The 14,328-nt window shown below is 50.0% G+C and overlaps 1 protein-coding gene across 8 annotated transcripts; it reads left to right on the top strand.

The window, feature by feature from the left end:
• Positions 1 to 2,480: 2,480 nt before the first annotated feature.
• TRIM38 (tripartite motif containing 38) lies at positions 2,481 to 13,897 on the top strand. 8 transcript variants are annotated; one of them, XM_081295596.1, is made up of 9 exons: positions 2,498 to 2,574; positions 2,944 to 3,017; positions 3,596 to 3,732; positions 3,853 to 4,377; positions 5,911 to 6,006; positions 8,299 to 8,529; positions 9,480 to 9,502; positions 9,598 to 9,710; positions 12,926 to 13,897. In XM_081295596.1, the coding sequence occupies exons 4-9, from the start codon at positions 3,970 to 3,972 to the stop codon at positions 13,447 to 13,449; spliced, it is 1,395 nt and encodes a 464-aa protein (XP_081151722.1). In that variant the 5' UTR covers positions 2,498 to 2,574; positions 2,944 to 3,017; positions 3,596 to 3,732; positions 3,853 to 3,969; the 3' UTR covers positions 13,450 to 13,897. The 8 variants fall into 8 exon arrangements, with proteins under 8 accessions (XP_081151718.1, XP_081151720.1, XP_081151722.1 ...); XM_081295595.1 differs by having other exon boundaries at positions 3,596 to 3,735; XM_081295597.1 differs by lacking the exon at positions 3,596 to 3,732.
• The last annotated feature ends 431 nt before the right edge of the window (positions 13,898 to 14,328 follow it).

Raw genomic sequence — 14,328 nt, 5'->3', positions numbered from 1 at the left:
TGTACCACAGGGAATTTCCCCTTTGTGTGTAGGTAGAAAGGACCAATTAAAAATCAATAAACAAGCAAAAGGAACGTCAGCGGAGTAGAGTCAGGAGAATGGAGGAGGTGGGAGGGGAGGGAAAGATGGGGAATGAGGATTTAAATCAAATTCCGTGCGTGCATGATTGTGTCAAAGAGGGACCCAACTACTATGTGTAACAATAACCACCATAAATTCCAGCACTTTCTGATCCCATGTGCCACGTTGACCCTGACATACACACACATGCAGAGCACGTAGCCACTCAGCCCAGGCAAACCATGTGGCATGCGGTAGTCTCAGCTGTGTGCATACTTCCCAAATGAGACTTCAGTGCCTGTTACGGCTTAGATGCAGTGTGCCCCCCAGAGCCTCTTGTGCTGAAGGCTTGGTCCCCAGCACAGCCATGTCCAGAGGTGGGGCTTTGGGGAAGTGCCTGGATCATGAGGGCTCTGACCTCATCAGTGCATCAATCCATTAAGAGCTGAATTACTACTGGGAGGACGTGGAAACCGTAGGTGGGGGGGTCTTATTGGAGAAAGTGGGTCCCTCAGGTGTACCCTTGGTATCTATATCTTGTCCCTGGCCCCTTCCTCTCTCTCTGCCTCCCTGCTGACACGAGCTGAGCAGCTTTCCTTGGCCCTGCCCAGGGGCCATGATGCTCTGTCTCACCTCGGGCCCAGAGCACTGGGAGACAGGAGACCCTGGACAGAAACCTCTGAAACCACGGAGGGGACACACTGCATCCAGCACGAACCCTCCCTCCTCTGAATCGTTGGTGTCGGGCATTTTGGTCGTAGCAATGCAAAGCTAACAGAGTGCAAGTCAGAAAGCTGCTCTTACATTTAGCACATATCACTATGCTGGAAGCTTCTAGACATTTGGGATTCATCAGTGAACAATATGGATCACAAATCCTGCTCTTCTGGAACCTGTGTTTTCACAGGGGAGGCAACCAACAAGCAAGATCCATAAGTGAAAACTGCCATGGGAAGAAAATCGAGGCTTGAGAGGACTGAAGGAGGCACAGTTGTCAGCAGTGGGTGGTGAGTCGCTTGTTGATGGGGAGATAGCCATTCCTAGATCTTCTGACCCATCCCTGAAGTCTGAATTAATTGGTTCCTGTAGAGGGTGTGTGCTCAAGGACAGATAACTCTGCCTAGGATGGGAAAAGGTAATTCTCTTCCCTGCTCCAGGTTAGAGAGAGGGAGAGGGAGAAGAGGAAAAAAAATGTCCATTTTAAAATAAGTCTCAGTGGCAGAACAGCAAGGGCTACATTCAAAGTATGCGGTGGACCACTGTTACAGGATGTCTCCTCCCCATAGACAGACACTCAGCTCAGGGTCTAAAGGAAGACTCTGGGGACCCACTCCCCAGGCTGGGTCTCGGTCCTGCATCTCAGGCTGGCAGAGACAGATGGGCTCTTGTTGGTGTCTTCCTAGGCCTGGCTTTGGAGATGCACATCCCAGAAGGCCCATCGGCCCCCAGGTGCCCCAGTCCTGCTGCTCTCACCACCAGCCAGCTCCTCCTTCAGGCCACAGAACACAGGTGCGAGAGAGGAAAGCTGTCACAAGACAGACTCTGCCTTGCTGCTGTCGGTGGTGGTATGTTGTTTTGTGTTTCACAGGTTTTTGGGATGCAGAGCACAAGAATCCAGAGCCACATCAACAGTAGTCGAAGTCATGGGTGTCTGCGAGGAGCACCCTGGGTTCAGGAATTCGGGGCTCATTCTCCCGTCGCTGTGCACCAGTGGCTGGGGAGTTGATATTCCATATGATGTGTCTGGGGTCTGCTCCACAGGACCCTCCAGGGTAGGATGGATCACTGCGTAGCAAAACCCAGGATGGCTCAGAGCCGAGAAAAGTCTCCTGTTTGGGGTGGAAGAGAAGAACCTGTTTCACTCTGTGTCTAGCCTGAGCTGCCGGATCAAGACTGTGGCCACACAGAATTTCTTGCTTCCTCTGCAATCTTGCCCCAGCACTGACCTCTGGGTGGCCATCAGGGTTGTCACCTGATGAGTCCTGCAGAGGGGCTGCTGAGGTGGACAAGGAGACACGGCCACAGGGCCCAGAAGGATGGAGGCTGACTTGGGAGAAGGTGGCGGTGCCAACGGGGCCCCAGACTTCCCACCACTCCCAGTAAGGCAGTTGTAAAACAGTAAGTGACCAGGGTTAGCAAAGAAATGACACTGGTCAGGAAGCCCATGGACTCCCGAAAGGGCTGGGAGCTGACCCTCTGCAGGCTCCCGAACACTGTGTGCTGGGTCACCGGGGAGTGTATGGGATGGCCAGTTGGTTCCTTCGGTTCACTTGAAAAGCAGCTCTTTTCCCCCTATTTCCTCCCCGCCCTGGCAGGACTAGCCAACCGCAAAAGACAGGGCAGCCCCATTGGCCCCCAGCCCTCGGCCCCGCCTCTCAGGTTACTTTCACTTCGGATCTGACCCTGGCGGGTGCGGGAAGCGGCCGCTCGGAAGGACCGGCAACAATTACCCGAGTTGGTGGAGGGTCCGGGCCAGTGTCCTCTGGGTGGGGCTGCTCGGTGCTGGGAAGAGTGGTGAGTGGCGGGGCGGGGGATGCGTTTCCTGACAGCGGACCCCAGAAATGCTCCGACTTTGCTTTACAGCCCCCACCTCTGCCTTTGTCTACCTCTCCTTCCCCTTCCCTCCCTCCCGCTGCGCACCGAGGCTTGGAGGGAGACTCCCGGTGTCCGGGGCAGTGAGGCCCAGGTGGTGCGCCCTGGCCTTGGGAGCAGGAGTCGCTCCTCCCGCGGGCAGAGCGCCTCTAGCGGCCAGACGGCCACACGGCCAGGCGGCCGAGGTAGAAGTCCTGGGAAGAAATCCAGCAGGGCTCCAGGGGGCAGGTCCTGGTTCTGAAAGGACCACAGCCCATCTAGCTTCAGTAGAATTCCTGCTTTTAATTCCAGGTACGGCAGTTTCAGAGGAAAAGTCACTATCCGGACTTCCTGTCTGCTGCTACCCAGGAGCGTACCCCTGGATGGTGGGTGGGGTACACGGGAAAAGGAGGGTCCCAGGGGGCTGATGCTGCTCCTAGTCACTCCCCCTTCTCCTCTGGTCATAACCTGCTCAGTGATGCACGGAAGGGGGCCCAACACCCTGGGTCCCACTCTGGCCTGGCCTGCCCACCACCTTCCCTATACCCTGGACCCGGCTTCTCCTGAAGTCAGATCCTGACCTGGAAAAGAGAGGCATGTCCCCGGTTGTCAGGCACAGGACTCAACCTCCCCTCCCTGACACTCATTCTGCTTTTTCCCTCAGTTATGAGGTGGGCAGGGGAGGGGGGACAAAAAGAGGAACCAGTTCTTCTGCTTGCCTTGCTTACTTTATCACCTTCCTGGTTGGTCTCCCCTGGGACATGTTCACCCGATGACCAGCCATCTTTGTGGGGGGGGGGTCGGGCTCAAGGTGAACTCAGATTTGATCACCTCAATGAAATAAGTCCTGCCAGACCACCTGAGTGTCACTACCAGTTGGAAGAGGATTCTGAACCGGTTCTTGGCACCCACTAGAGTAGGGAGGTGTCCCCACAGCCGCTCTGCCTCCCTGTTCTTCCTACAGATCCTGTGAGGGGGCCTGTCCCCACCTGAGACTTTCCACTGTGATGAAATGTTCTCTGTCTGCGTTGTCAGGCAGCCACTCCATGCAGCCATTATGGAATTAAAATGTGCCAAGGAAGACTGAGAAACTGGATTTAAGTTGTATTAAATTTTCATTAAGTTAAATTTAAATGGCCACACATGATCTTGGTACCATATTGGACAACGCCGCTAGATCTTTATGCATCTTCTAATTTCCAATCTGCTTCTTCTTTTTAGACCACTGAAGGCCAGTAACATCCAGTACGTTGTACGTAGGCTCAGCTGTGGTGTGTTTCCGTCCCTGGAAAATTCTGGCTGCTTCATATCTACCACCAGAACTTCTCAACAAAAGCCATGGCCCTTGCCTCATTCACAAAGAAGATGAAAGAAATAGCCACCTGCCCCATCTGCATGAACCTGATGACCCATCCTGTGACCATCAGCTGTGGGCACAGCTACTGCAGCACATGCCTCCCGTGGTCCTACAACACCCAGAACCTATTAGGAAGGCAGAAGTCCTTCCACTGCCCTCTGTGTTGGGTCTCACTTCCTGTGACAAATTACGGGTCCAACAAGGTTCTGGAAAACCTCCTTGAGGTCATTGGGGAGATGGACCTTGAGCAGCTGTGTGGAGAGCATGGCGAGCAGCTGCACCTCTTCTGTGAAAACGAGGGCCAGCTCATCTGCTGGCGCTGTGAGCGGGCCCCAGCGCATGCAGGGCACGACACGACTCTTGTGGAAGACGCATGCCAGGTCTACAAGGTGAGCATGCGGCCCAGGCACCTCAGCGAGAGCCAGCTCCCCCAGCCTGAGACTGGGACCCTGAAATATGGCTCTTATCATGTTACCCTGAAAAGTAGTGTGTGAGGCGCTGGGCGCCCAGTCTGTCCTAGAGCAGCCAGAGTGGTGCCCCCACGCGGGATTTTCATCTGAGGATTGACGGGTCAGTGACATGGCCACTCTGACACTGCTAAAATAAAAGGAATATCCAGGACTGGAACTGAATGATCCCTGTGAGAAAGAGAGTGAGGGCAGTTTCCAGCTGGATTATAGAAGAAACCCTGGGCTTTGGGTTGGCGTGAGGCAGAGGCTCTGGCTGACACCCAGTGTCTTGCCCAGAGCGCCTGGAGGAAGGCAGCCTTCACTGTGGCACCATGAGGGAGCAGCCTGGCCAGGCTTGAGGAAGGCTTGTTCTGGGTGGGGGACCCCTTGTTCTCCCCTCCAGTGTAGGAAGACTTGTTCGAAGGTTCCAGGCCCTTCCAAAGGACATATTGCTCCTGACCACACGGAACACGCACAGCTCTTCCTTTAAGTCCACTTGGCAGGCAGTAACTAATGGGGACATTCAGGTTTGAATTATTTCCCCACCCAGTGAGAAGAAGAGCAGCAGCACACGGTGACAGTTAATAAGGCTCAGAGCCAGACTCCTCAGGTTGAGATCCTAGCCCTGGCACTCAGTAGAAGGGCAATTTTGGGTAAGTTACTGAAGGTCTTCCTGCCTTTGTTTTCCCATCTGAGGGAAAGAGCAGATCCCTCCCTCCATGACACACACCCAGGGTTTGTGAAGTGTGAAGGGATTTCAGTTGGAAAAGCGTTTGGTGCACAGCCAGAGCAACCCGTTACACAGAGGCCTTTCCTGAGGATGCTGGGGGTGAAGGGGCAGACCGGGAGAGGACAGGAGCCAGCTCTTTTACACTCGAGCAACTTGGGTCAGCTTCTAACTGCTTTCAGTGGAAATATGAGAAACCCTTTTGAAAAATAACCTAAACCCTGGACGTGGACTCTAAGTACTTTTAAATTGGTTTTGTGATGTTGTTCTTCAGAAATCAGAATCTCCCTTTTCTAGTAGCCATTTCTAGTCACATCAGCTGGCGGCCAGCCCAACTTTCCTTCCAGCTCACCCAGACGCCTACAAAGTTCGCTGTGTGCCATGCACCCTGGTATTAGCTGTGTTTGCTCAGAGTTCCCATGTCCTGTGTGCAACGTTTCCTGGCAAGACTGGTGGCTGTAGCACAGGCCTGGGTCACCACAGGAAACTGGACTTCAGCTCCACTGTCCGCAGCTGGTTATGGTTTGGGCGAGTTGCTTAACCCTTTCCTAACCAACTGTTGAGGGTGGCTACGGGAATCAGTATGTTGCTAGCCATCCAGACTCAGCGTGCTCTCCGGCCCAGTGTAAAACTCAATAAGTAGTATTGGGGTTGTAACCATCTTGGGGTGAGAGGCTGAGATTCCCGGGAGGTGTTTAGTGAGGAATCAAATTGAATAGACTTCACTCACCTGATTTCTCCTCCAGGAACAACTCCAGATTGTTATATCAAAATTGAATCAACTCCATGTGGCGTGTACAAATCAGAAGGCATTCGTGACAAGGCAGATAACTGAATGGAAGGTAAGTACTGATCTCCAGTTATTTCTGTTCCAGAGTTTAGGCATGGAGGATGACTGGATCATTCTCAATAAAAAAGACCAGTGGATGAAACTCAAAGAAGAAATCATTCTTTTTATGCCCTAATTGTTTATTTCCATAGATAGATTTTACCACCAAACCCTTGGGTCTTTCACTGGTAATTGTCTGGTGTTCCTGATAACTTAGAAGAAACCAAACTGCTGTCTGTGTTTGCCTGCAACTGGTCATGGCTAGTTTTCACACTTGGACACTTCCCAGACATGCAGGTGTCAACACTATTATGTTTATTGTCTTGTTGTATTGACCGCAGGGCAGGGTCTAGCTCTGGGCCTGTGCGTTCAGAAACCAGCCTTCGAGAGCACGCACACCATGGGATCCCTTCGTGTCGAGATTTATGAAACCTGTAAAGGAGACCGGCTTGCTTTGCGTGCTGCATCTTACCTGCTGCAGGGTCCTATGCACTGCAATTGCAGACTCTAGGGTTTCAGACTGTGCATGGCTCACCGGCCTCTGCATTATCAGAGACATTCCTTTGTATGAATACCTATATAATCCACTAGTTTACAGCCAGACTCCACAGCCAGCTAGCCATTTTGCCTCTTTCAGGGGATGATTTCAACCTATGCTTCTCTGTATGTGGATGTTGAACTTGAGCTTCCCGAGGATGCTCTGACTTCCCTTATTTCGGGATCTTGGGCAATGGGGAAGACCTTGATTTTAACTAACATGTATAGAAAGCTCATCAATCAAGGGATAAATCTGTACTTATCTCCACAAAAATTCCATCTCATCCTAAACCAATGACTCTTCTAATGCCATATCACAATTGACACACTGCAAGAATCTGGGACACCCTCATGGAAATTGCAATTCTGTCTCCTCAAATGAAAGCTGAGTCCGGTGAGACTTACATTGGATTTTGGTTATCTTATACAGAGGGATTATTAAAATGACCCTGGAGCCAGGCGCAGTGGTGCACGCCTGTAATCCCAGCAGCTTGGGAAACTGAGGCAGGAGGATTGCAAGTTCAAAGCCAGCCTCAGCAACTTAGTGGGGCCCTAAGCAATGCAGCAAGACCCTGTCTCAAAATAAAATATAAAAAAGGGTTGGGATGTGGCTCAATGCTTAAGAGGCCCATCATTCAATCCCCTGTACCAAAAAACCCAAACCAAACCAAACAACAGCAAAAACAAGCAAAACAATCAAAAACCACAAAAACCCTGGATGAGTATTTATATGTTAAACATAACACACAGTGCTGGGTAGTGGATCAGTGGCATACGGCTTGCCTAACGTGTGAGGCACTGGATTCACTTCCTAACTCTACGTATACATAAATAAAATAAAGGTCCATTGACAACTAAAAGATATTAAAAAAAATAACAGCTGCCATATCTGGACCCCCTCTGCCAAGAATCAAGGTCCCTTCTACCAGCTGGTGGTCTCAAAATCTACCCTTTATGATGGTCTTTACTAGCTTTTGCTTTAAGAATTTTCTTCAGACTCAGAAACGCCTTCTTACAGTCCAAATGAAAATTCAGTGTTATCCTTGTAACTGATAAGCATAGAACTAGGGCAGGATTCAAATGCTTTAACTTATCTAGTGCCCCTGTCCCTCCTTCCCCCTGTATCTTGGCTCAAAAGGGACATTAATCAGGTGACTATAGAAAATCAGGGTCAGTCTCTCCCACATTCTTCCAGATTGAATGACTCCCAAGAAAATTATGTCCCAGTAGCTGCTTCAGCTGTGTGTGTGTGTGTGTGTTAAAATACGCACACCACGGGATCTGCTGTATGAACCACTCACAGCGTGAATCTCGGTGATCTAGGTGCTTTCATGGTGTGCAGCTGTCTCCATCTCTGTCCCCAGAACACTTTTTGTCTTCCTGACTGAAACTGAGTCCCCGTTACGCACCAGCTCCCCGTTTTCCCTTTATCCCCCCCCCACACACACACACCGCCCCGTGCCTGGTGACCACGGTTCTATTTTCTCTCTGCGTCCGTCACCTGCCCCTGCCTTTTTTTTTTTTTTTTTTTTTGGTACCAGGGATTGAACACTGAACTGCGTATGGCACATCTGCTCCCCCACCATGGGACACCAGCCTCGCCACCCCCCCACTTTTTAAAAAATATTTTGAGACAGGTTCTCACTAAATCGCTGAGACTTTCTTTGAACTTGCCATCCTCCTGCCTCAGCCTCCTGAGCCAGTGGGGTTACAAGCATACGCCACCATGCCCAGCTTGTCACCCCCTTTTGACCTTTTTTGACTCTAGGAGAAGATTGAGGCTCGGAAACAGAAAATCAAGTCTGACTTTAAGAGTCTCCAGGTTTTTCTGTGTTTGGAAGAGCAGTGTCATCTTCGGAGGCTGGAGGAGGAAGAGGAGGACTTGCTGAGCAGGCTGAGGGACAGTGAGGCCCGGCTGAAGCACAAGAGCGATGACCTCCAGAGCCGCATCCTGGAGCTGGAGGCAAAGTGTCAGAGCTCGTCGCAGAAGTTGCTGCAGGTGAGGCCGTGGACTTGCAGCAGGGGAGGGAGGTGTCGGGAGAGGGAGTCGGAAGGCGGGCAGGAGGGTTGGAAGGCCTGCCTTCCCTGACAGCAGTGCAGCAGCGTGTGGGGAATTGAAGGTCATGCTTCTTGGAGGGAGTGAGTCCGGTTCCTCCAGCGGCTCCCAGCCGTCCACGCGGTACCTGTGTGATGATTAGAAGAGCACACTTGCTCTGGGTGGACACGGTGTGGCCCAGTGGCACCATGGGTAACCTCTGCCATCCCCTTCCCTGTGGTCCATGTGCACAGATCGCCAACTGTCAGACTCTGTCCTGAGACACTCTTCCCATGACAGATGGTGACAGGGAAGCAGCCACAGGAGAACCAGGCTTTTCCCAGATCTGCCCGTGGAGGCCTGCTGCTGCGGATCTCATGGGTCTTTGTACAGCTGCCTGGAGGAGGCATGCCCCCGAGAGACAGCAGGACCTGTCACTTATGGCTCCCGCTAATAGGGAGGGTGGTCGCACTATAGGGTTGCGTATGGCACATCTGCTCCCCCACCACGTGACACCACTTCCTGAGTGGTGGCCCAGTCTCCTGAGTGGTGCACAGATTCCCCACTAAGCACCTTTGTGACAAGGAACCTCCCATGTGGACTCACTTTAAAGAAATGTAGGCCATTGAAAACAAGTCTTGCCAGAGGGAGCGTGAACAGAGCCCCTGGCCACTCCCCGGGCAGCCCACAGGCCCATCCACTGCAGACAGTACTGTTCCCAGAGCTGCTGACAGAGGTGACAGACTCGGACCAAGTCGGCCAGAGGTGGGGCTGGGAATCGTCCCCTCCTAGTGTCCGTCAGCTCCAAGGCTGGGATCGTGCTCTGTCCTTCTTTGGGAAGAATGTTTGTAGGGAACAGCTCTCCACATGCCAGATCCCATGGAACACTCACCTTCTGTCCCTTTTCTTTATAGGATGTGAAAGACATCGTGAGCAGGTAGGTCCTGTATGAGTGCAGGAATGGAGGGGCAAGGGCCCTCCAGCTGAATGGAGCCTGCCACTGAGGAAGCCTCTGGCCCCTGCTGCTTCTAGGAACTGGGGGAACAGGCTGGAAACCCTGGAGGACTTTCCCATGGAGATCCACACCACGTGCAACGTTTCTGAGCTTTACTTGGATGTGAAGAAAATGCTGAGACGCTATCAAGGTATGTGAACTCAAGAATTCCTAAATGCTGGATGGGAGGGACCCTGCACAGTGACCGAGGTCCCCAGTGTCCTCAGAGGCTGGGTAGCTACCTGCAGAGGAGCGTCACACTCTCCCCTCCTGGAATGCTCTGATACTTGGCGTGCCATCGATGCTGGTTGTCTGTGGACCCTTCAAGTTCCTCCTGCTCCACTGATTACCCTTGTCACTCCAGGCAACTCCAGGCACTCAGTTTTCCCAGCTGAAAATGAATATATTAGCAGTTCCCACTTCCTTACTGTGTGTAAATTGCCAGCACAGCATCTGGCACATGACAAGGCCACACCAGGGTGTTAGATCCGATTAGAGTGTTTATTGTGAATATTTTAAAGTCTTAGAGCAATGCAAGAAAGGTAAATGAGTATCATAGATCACAGTTCAGAATTTTAGGGTCAATATTAGAACCCTATCAAAAAACCAAGTTTTACTCATTCAAAAGCCTTAGCTTCCTGCTCCCTTGATTCTGTTAATAGTGCCTGATGTAGTGCCACAGTTTCTTATGCATAATTATGAATGTCAAAAGACTCTGAAAATGGAAAGTCTTATCATGATGTGTTCGGCTGCCAAGTTAGACCTACCCTGGAATGACTTGGTTTATGCGACCCACAGTTGCCAAAAAATTTACTCCCTGAAAATGATGCAGATATATTATGTTGCAGTTTCTGTGAGCCAGGCATGTAGGCACAGCTCGGATGGGCCTCTGCTTGTGTGCCTCACACCTTTCAGTTAGGGTGTCCTCTCGTGTTCTGGTCTGGAGGCGAGGCTGGGGAGGAAGGAGTACACTTCCAAGATCACTCCGGTTGCTGGCAGAATCTGTGCCCTGAGGGTGGCCGGACATAGGGCCCCGGCTTCTTCTCGGGTATTGGATGCAAGTTGTCCTCCACTGCTAGAGGCCTCTGCTCAGATTCTTGCACATGAGCTCCTCAGTTTTTTCTTCCAAGTGGGCTGAAGAGAGAGAGACTCTATAGTAAATCTGCTAGCCAGATGGAGTCTTAATGAAATGCATTCATAGAAGCTCCATCCCATCACCTTAGCCATATTCTGTCAGCCACAAGCAATTCTCAGGTGCTGCCCACACCTGAAGGGTAGGACTTTTACAAGGATGTGACACTGAGAGCCAGGGGCTACAGAAGGCCACCCTTGAGCATTTCTGTCCCCATGGCCACGTCTGAACTGCATCGATCCAAGACTTTTTGAAGTCTGTTTATTCCACTTATTCTGAAAATATGTTTTACTGCAGAAATATTGGTGCATTTGATTACAGGGTTCTGCCTTAGACCCAGAGGAGGTAGACATGTGCTGTAGAGTACAGTACCCTGTGGTGAAAAGGTCGACACCAGGGGTGTACCTCCTAATTTTATTAGATTCTACAGATCTTGAACTAGTGACCACTTATATATCCCTCTAGACACAAAAGAATTCCCAATGTTCCACATCTCCCTGATTTCTTTGTTTATAAAAATTTTTAAATATATCTGATGGATTTGAAATGGTACTTAATTGTGAATTTATTTTAAGTTTCTCCAGCTCATAGTGAGGTTGAAAAAAAATTTTTTAATATCCATTAGCCTAATTTACCCATGATTTCCTGTGGCTTAAGTTTTTTTTTTTTTTTTTTTTACTGGGTTCTTTACTTACTGATATCTGGGAATTTTTTTAATAGTCAATATCATCTTCTGGTATTTGAATGGCATTTTAGACTTACATTCTGTTTTTTAATAAATTTGTCCAGATTTAGAATGTACATACTTTACTGTTTTGATAAGTGACTTGGTTTCAAAAGAAGCCAGTCATCATAAGGATTGGAATTAGTGAGTGAGATTCATTCATTTACAGCATCTTGCAGTTTCTTTCCCATAACTTGATGATGTGGTGGTTGTAATAATTTAGTTTCTAATGTTAAACCACAGTTTTGCTCTCAGGATAACCCCCCCGCCACACACACACACACACACACACACACACACACACACACAAACAGACTTATCTATACATTATGTATAATGTATGGATTTGACATTCAAGCTTCAAGTTACCTGCAAACCATCATGGTGCTGTTCCCAGGTCATGCTGGTTACATAGTGTGGTCAGCATAAGGTAACCCACTGGGCAGGGAGGGATCCTGACATTACAAGAACAGGGAAAGAAGAGCCAGCTGCCCTCTGTAGGCTCAGAGTCCTGTGATCACACTTATGGAGACTGCTGGTAGTGGAGGGGGGGCGTCCTATGCGTCAGGCAGGCTTGCACATGAAGTGAGTTCAGAGACTCTCCTGCTGTTTGGAAAGGATGCTCCTCCCCTGAGGATACCCAGGTTTCCCTGCTCTGTAGGTCGCCTGGTGCACTCGCCCCACGCCTTGACTCTGTGCATTTGATAAAACCATCACTCCAGTCTGTTCATCTACATATGTGAGACAGAGAGAGAATAGGATACCTCTAATAATCCAGAACTGATGGATATCCACAAAATGGGGAGATTGCATGCTTTCAATGTAATGGATCATATGCTGTGTGTGGGAAATATGGGAAGCTTTAATATATAAAAGAGTACTATTTAAAAGATTGGCTTTTTATTTATATAAGATAGGATATATAATATGTATAACATATTATATTATAAACATGCATGTTAAACACATGAAGTTAGACATAGTATGTATGATATACCTGTAATACACGCTATTGTGTATGCATTTATTGTATGTGACATGTACAATATGCTATACATAACATTTATTACTCCATCTCTACTGTCTTGTACAGATATTTGCTACCACACAGTGCTGGTCAAAGGGAGACGGGAGGGCTCCTTTCAGTTGTACTACTTCCTGGTTCCTGGAAGCCCCACATGGGAGAAGGACCTAGACAGGGCAGGAACCACTCCAACGCCCTTGGTGTCTCTGAAGGAAAGGACAGTGGGGGTGAGGGTGATGTCATGGATGTACTATGATTGGGGTCACTGATTAGGCACTCACCATGTCCACCAGATGCAGGCCGACTGTCCCCATTCCGTTCCCCCACCAGGGTCTGCAGCAGACATGGTGATGGTGCTTCACTCGCAGAGCTAGTAAAGAGTTCTGCCTGTACTTGAGCCCAGACTGGCTTTATTTAAATAAGTTGCCTGGCGCAGGAACACTCCTCGTCTCCTGGTGCTCTCTGCCGCTTTCTTGTCCTTTGCAGTCAGTGTGACTCTGGATCCGGATACAGCTCATCCCAGCCTGACTCTGTCAGAGGACGGGAGACAAGTGACTCTCGGAGGCTGCCAGAAGGATCTTGACTTTTCTCCCAGGAGATTCAGTGCCTACCCCTGTGTCCTGGGCTTTGGGGGCTTCTCCTCAGGGAGACACTACTTTGAAGTGGACGTTGGAGAAGGGACTGCTTGGGATTTGGGAGTCTGTTTGGACGGTGTGCAGAGGGGCGCTGACATGAAGCAGGAGCCGGAGTTTGGCTTCTGGACCATCAGGCTGCACAAAGGGGAAGACTACCTAGCTCTGACCAGTCCCCCCACTCCTCTTCCTCTATGTGAGAAGCCCCTGGTTGTGGGAGTTTTTCTGGACTGGGAGACTGGGTTTGTGTCCTTCTACAACATGACCACTGGCTCCCATATCTTCACTTTCCAAAATGCCTCCTTCTTCAGGACTCTCCAGCCCTTCTTCCGTGTTTATGAGCACTCTCCTCTGTTCCTGCCTCCCCTGGAGCAGTAAGAAAGGAGCAGCCTCCTAGGTCAGCCATCATAGAAGGTTACAGATCCCCTACAGGCAGAGCGTGGTCAGTTCTCTTCGTTGCCATTCCTCCAGGCCCTGGAACAGTGCTGGGCTTCCAGTGGCTATTTAGTGAATATGCATTGAAGTGGTAGATGTCAGGACGGTAAGCCTGCCCCTGTGGTCAGCTGAGCCTCAGTGGGAAGCAGGTAATAGCTCCCCAGCACAGAAGTTCCCCCAGGCAGGCCGACAGAGGCTGGCTTGTCACTAGCTGACGAAGGGTAGCATATTTTGCTACCCTAAAACACTGTTATTTTGTTAAAAAGCTATCTAAGCCCACGTTCTAACCGCTTCCTGGCATTACTTATCTCTTGAGTATTCTCACGTGTATGTGGGATGCACATGTTAATAAATTTCCGTGTAACACATTGTCTCCTGTTAATGTGTCTTGTTAATTCAGTTTACAGGGTCCCGAGGGAAAAACCAAAGGTGGGTAGAGGAAAAAAGTTGGTTTTATTTTTTTGCTCCCTTCCACAAGGAAGTTTTTTGTTGCTTGTGACCCACCAATAACAACTTAGAAGAGGAAAAATTTATCTTGGCTCAGTCCTTGGCTGACCCACTCCCTGGCTCTGGGCCTAAGGTGAAGCAGAGCATCATGGAGGAAGAAAGCAACTCAAGGAACATGACATCCAGGAGGAGAGAGTGAGCGAGGGAGATACAAACCCCACAGGCACGTGTTCGCACGTGTTCCCTGCCCCGGGCCCTCTCTACCTCCTCCAGCCATGACCTACCTGTCTACAGTCCAGTCAAATTGTTAATCTTATCAAATGAATTAATCTAATGATTCGGTTCCGACTCTCATAATGTAGTCGTCTCCTGTCT

This window comes from Spermophilus citellus (assembly GCF_964194105.1).
Source record: "Spermophilus citellus genome assembly, chromosome: 5".
NCBI classification, from domain to species: domain Eukaryota; kingdom Metazoa; phylum Chordata; class Mammalia; order Rodentia; family Sciuridae; genus Spermophilus; species Spermophilus citellus.
The sequence above is the reverse complement of the archived record's forward strand: the minus strand, read 5'-3'. Positions and strand labels throughout refer to the sequence as shown.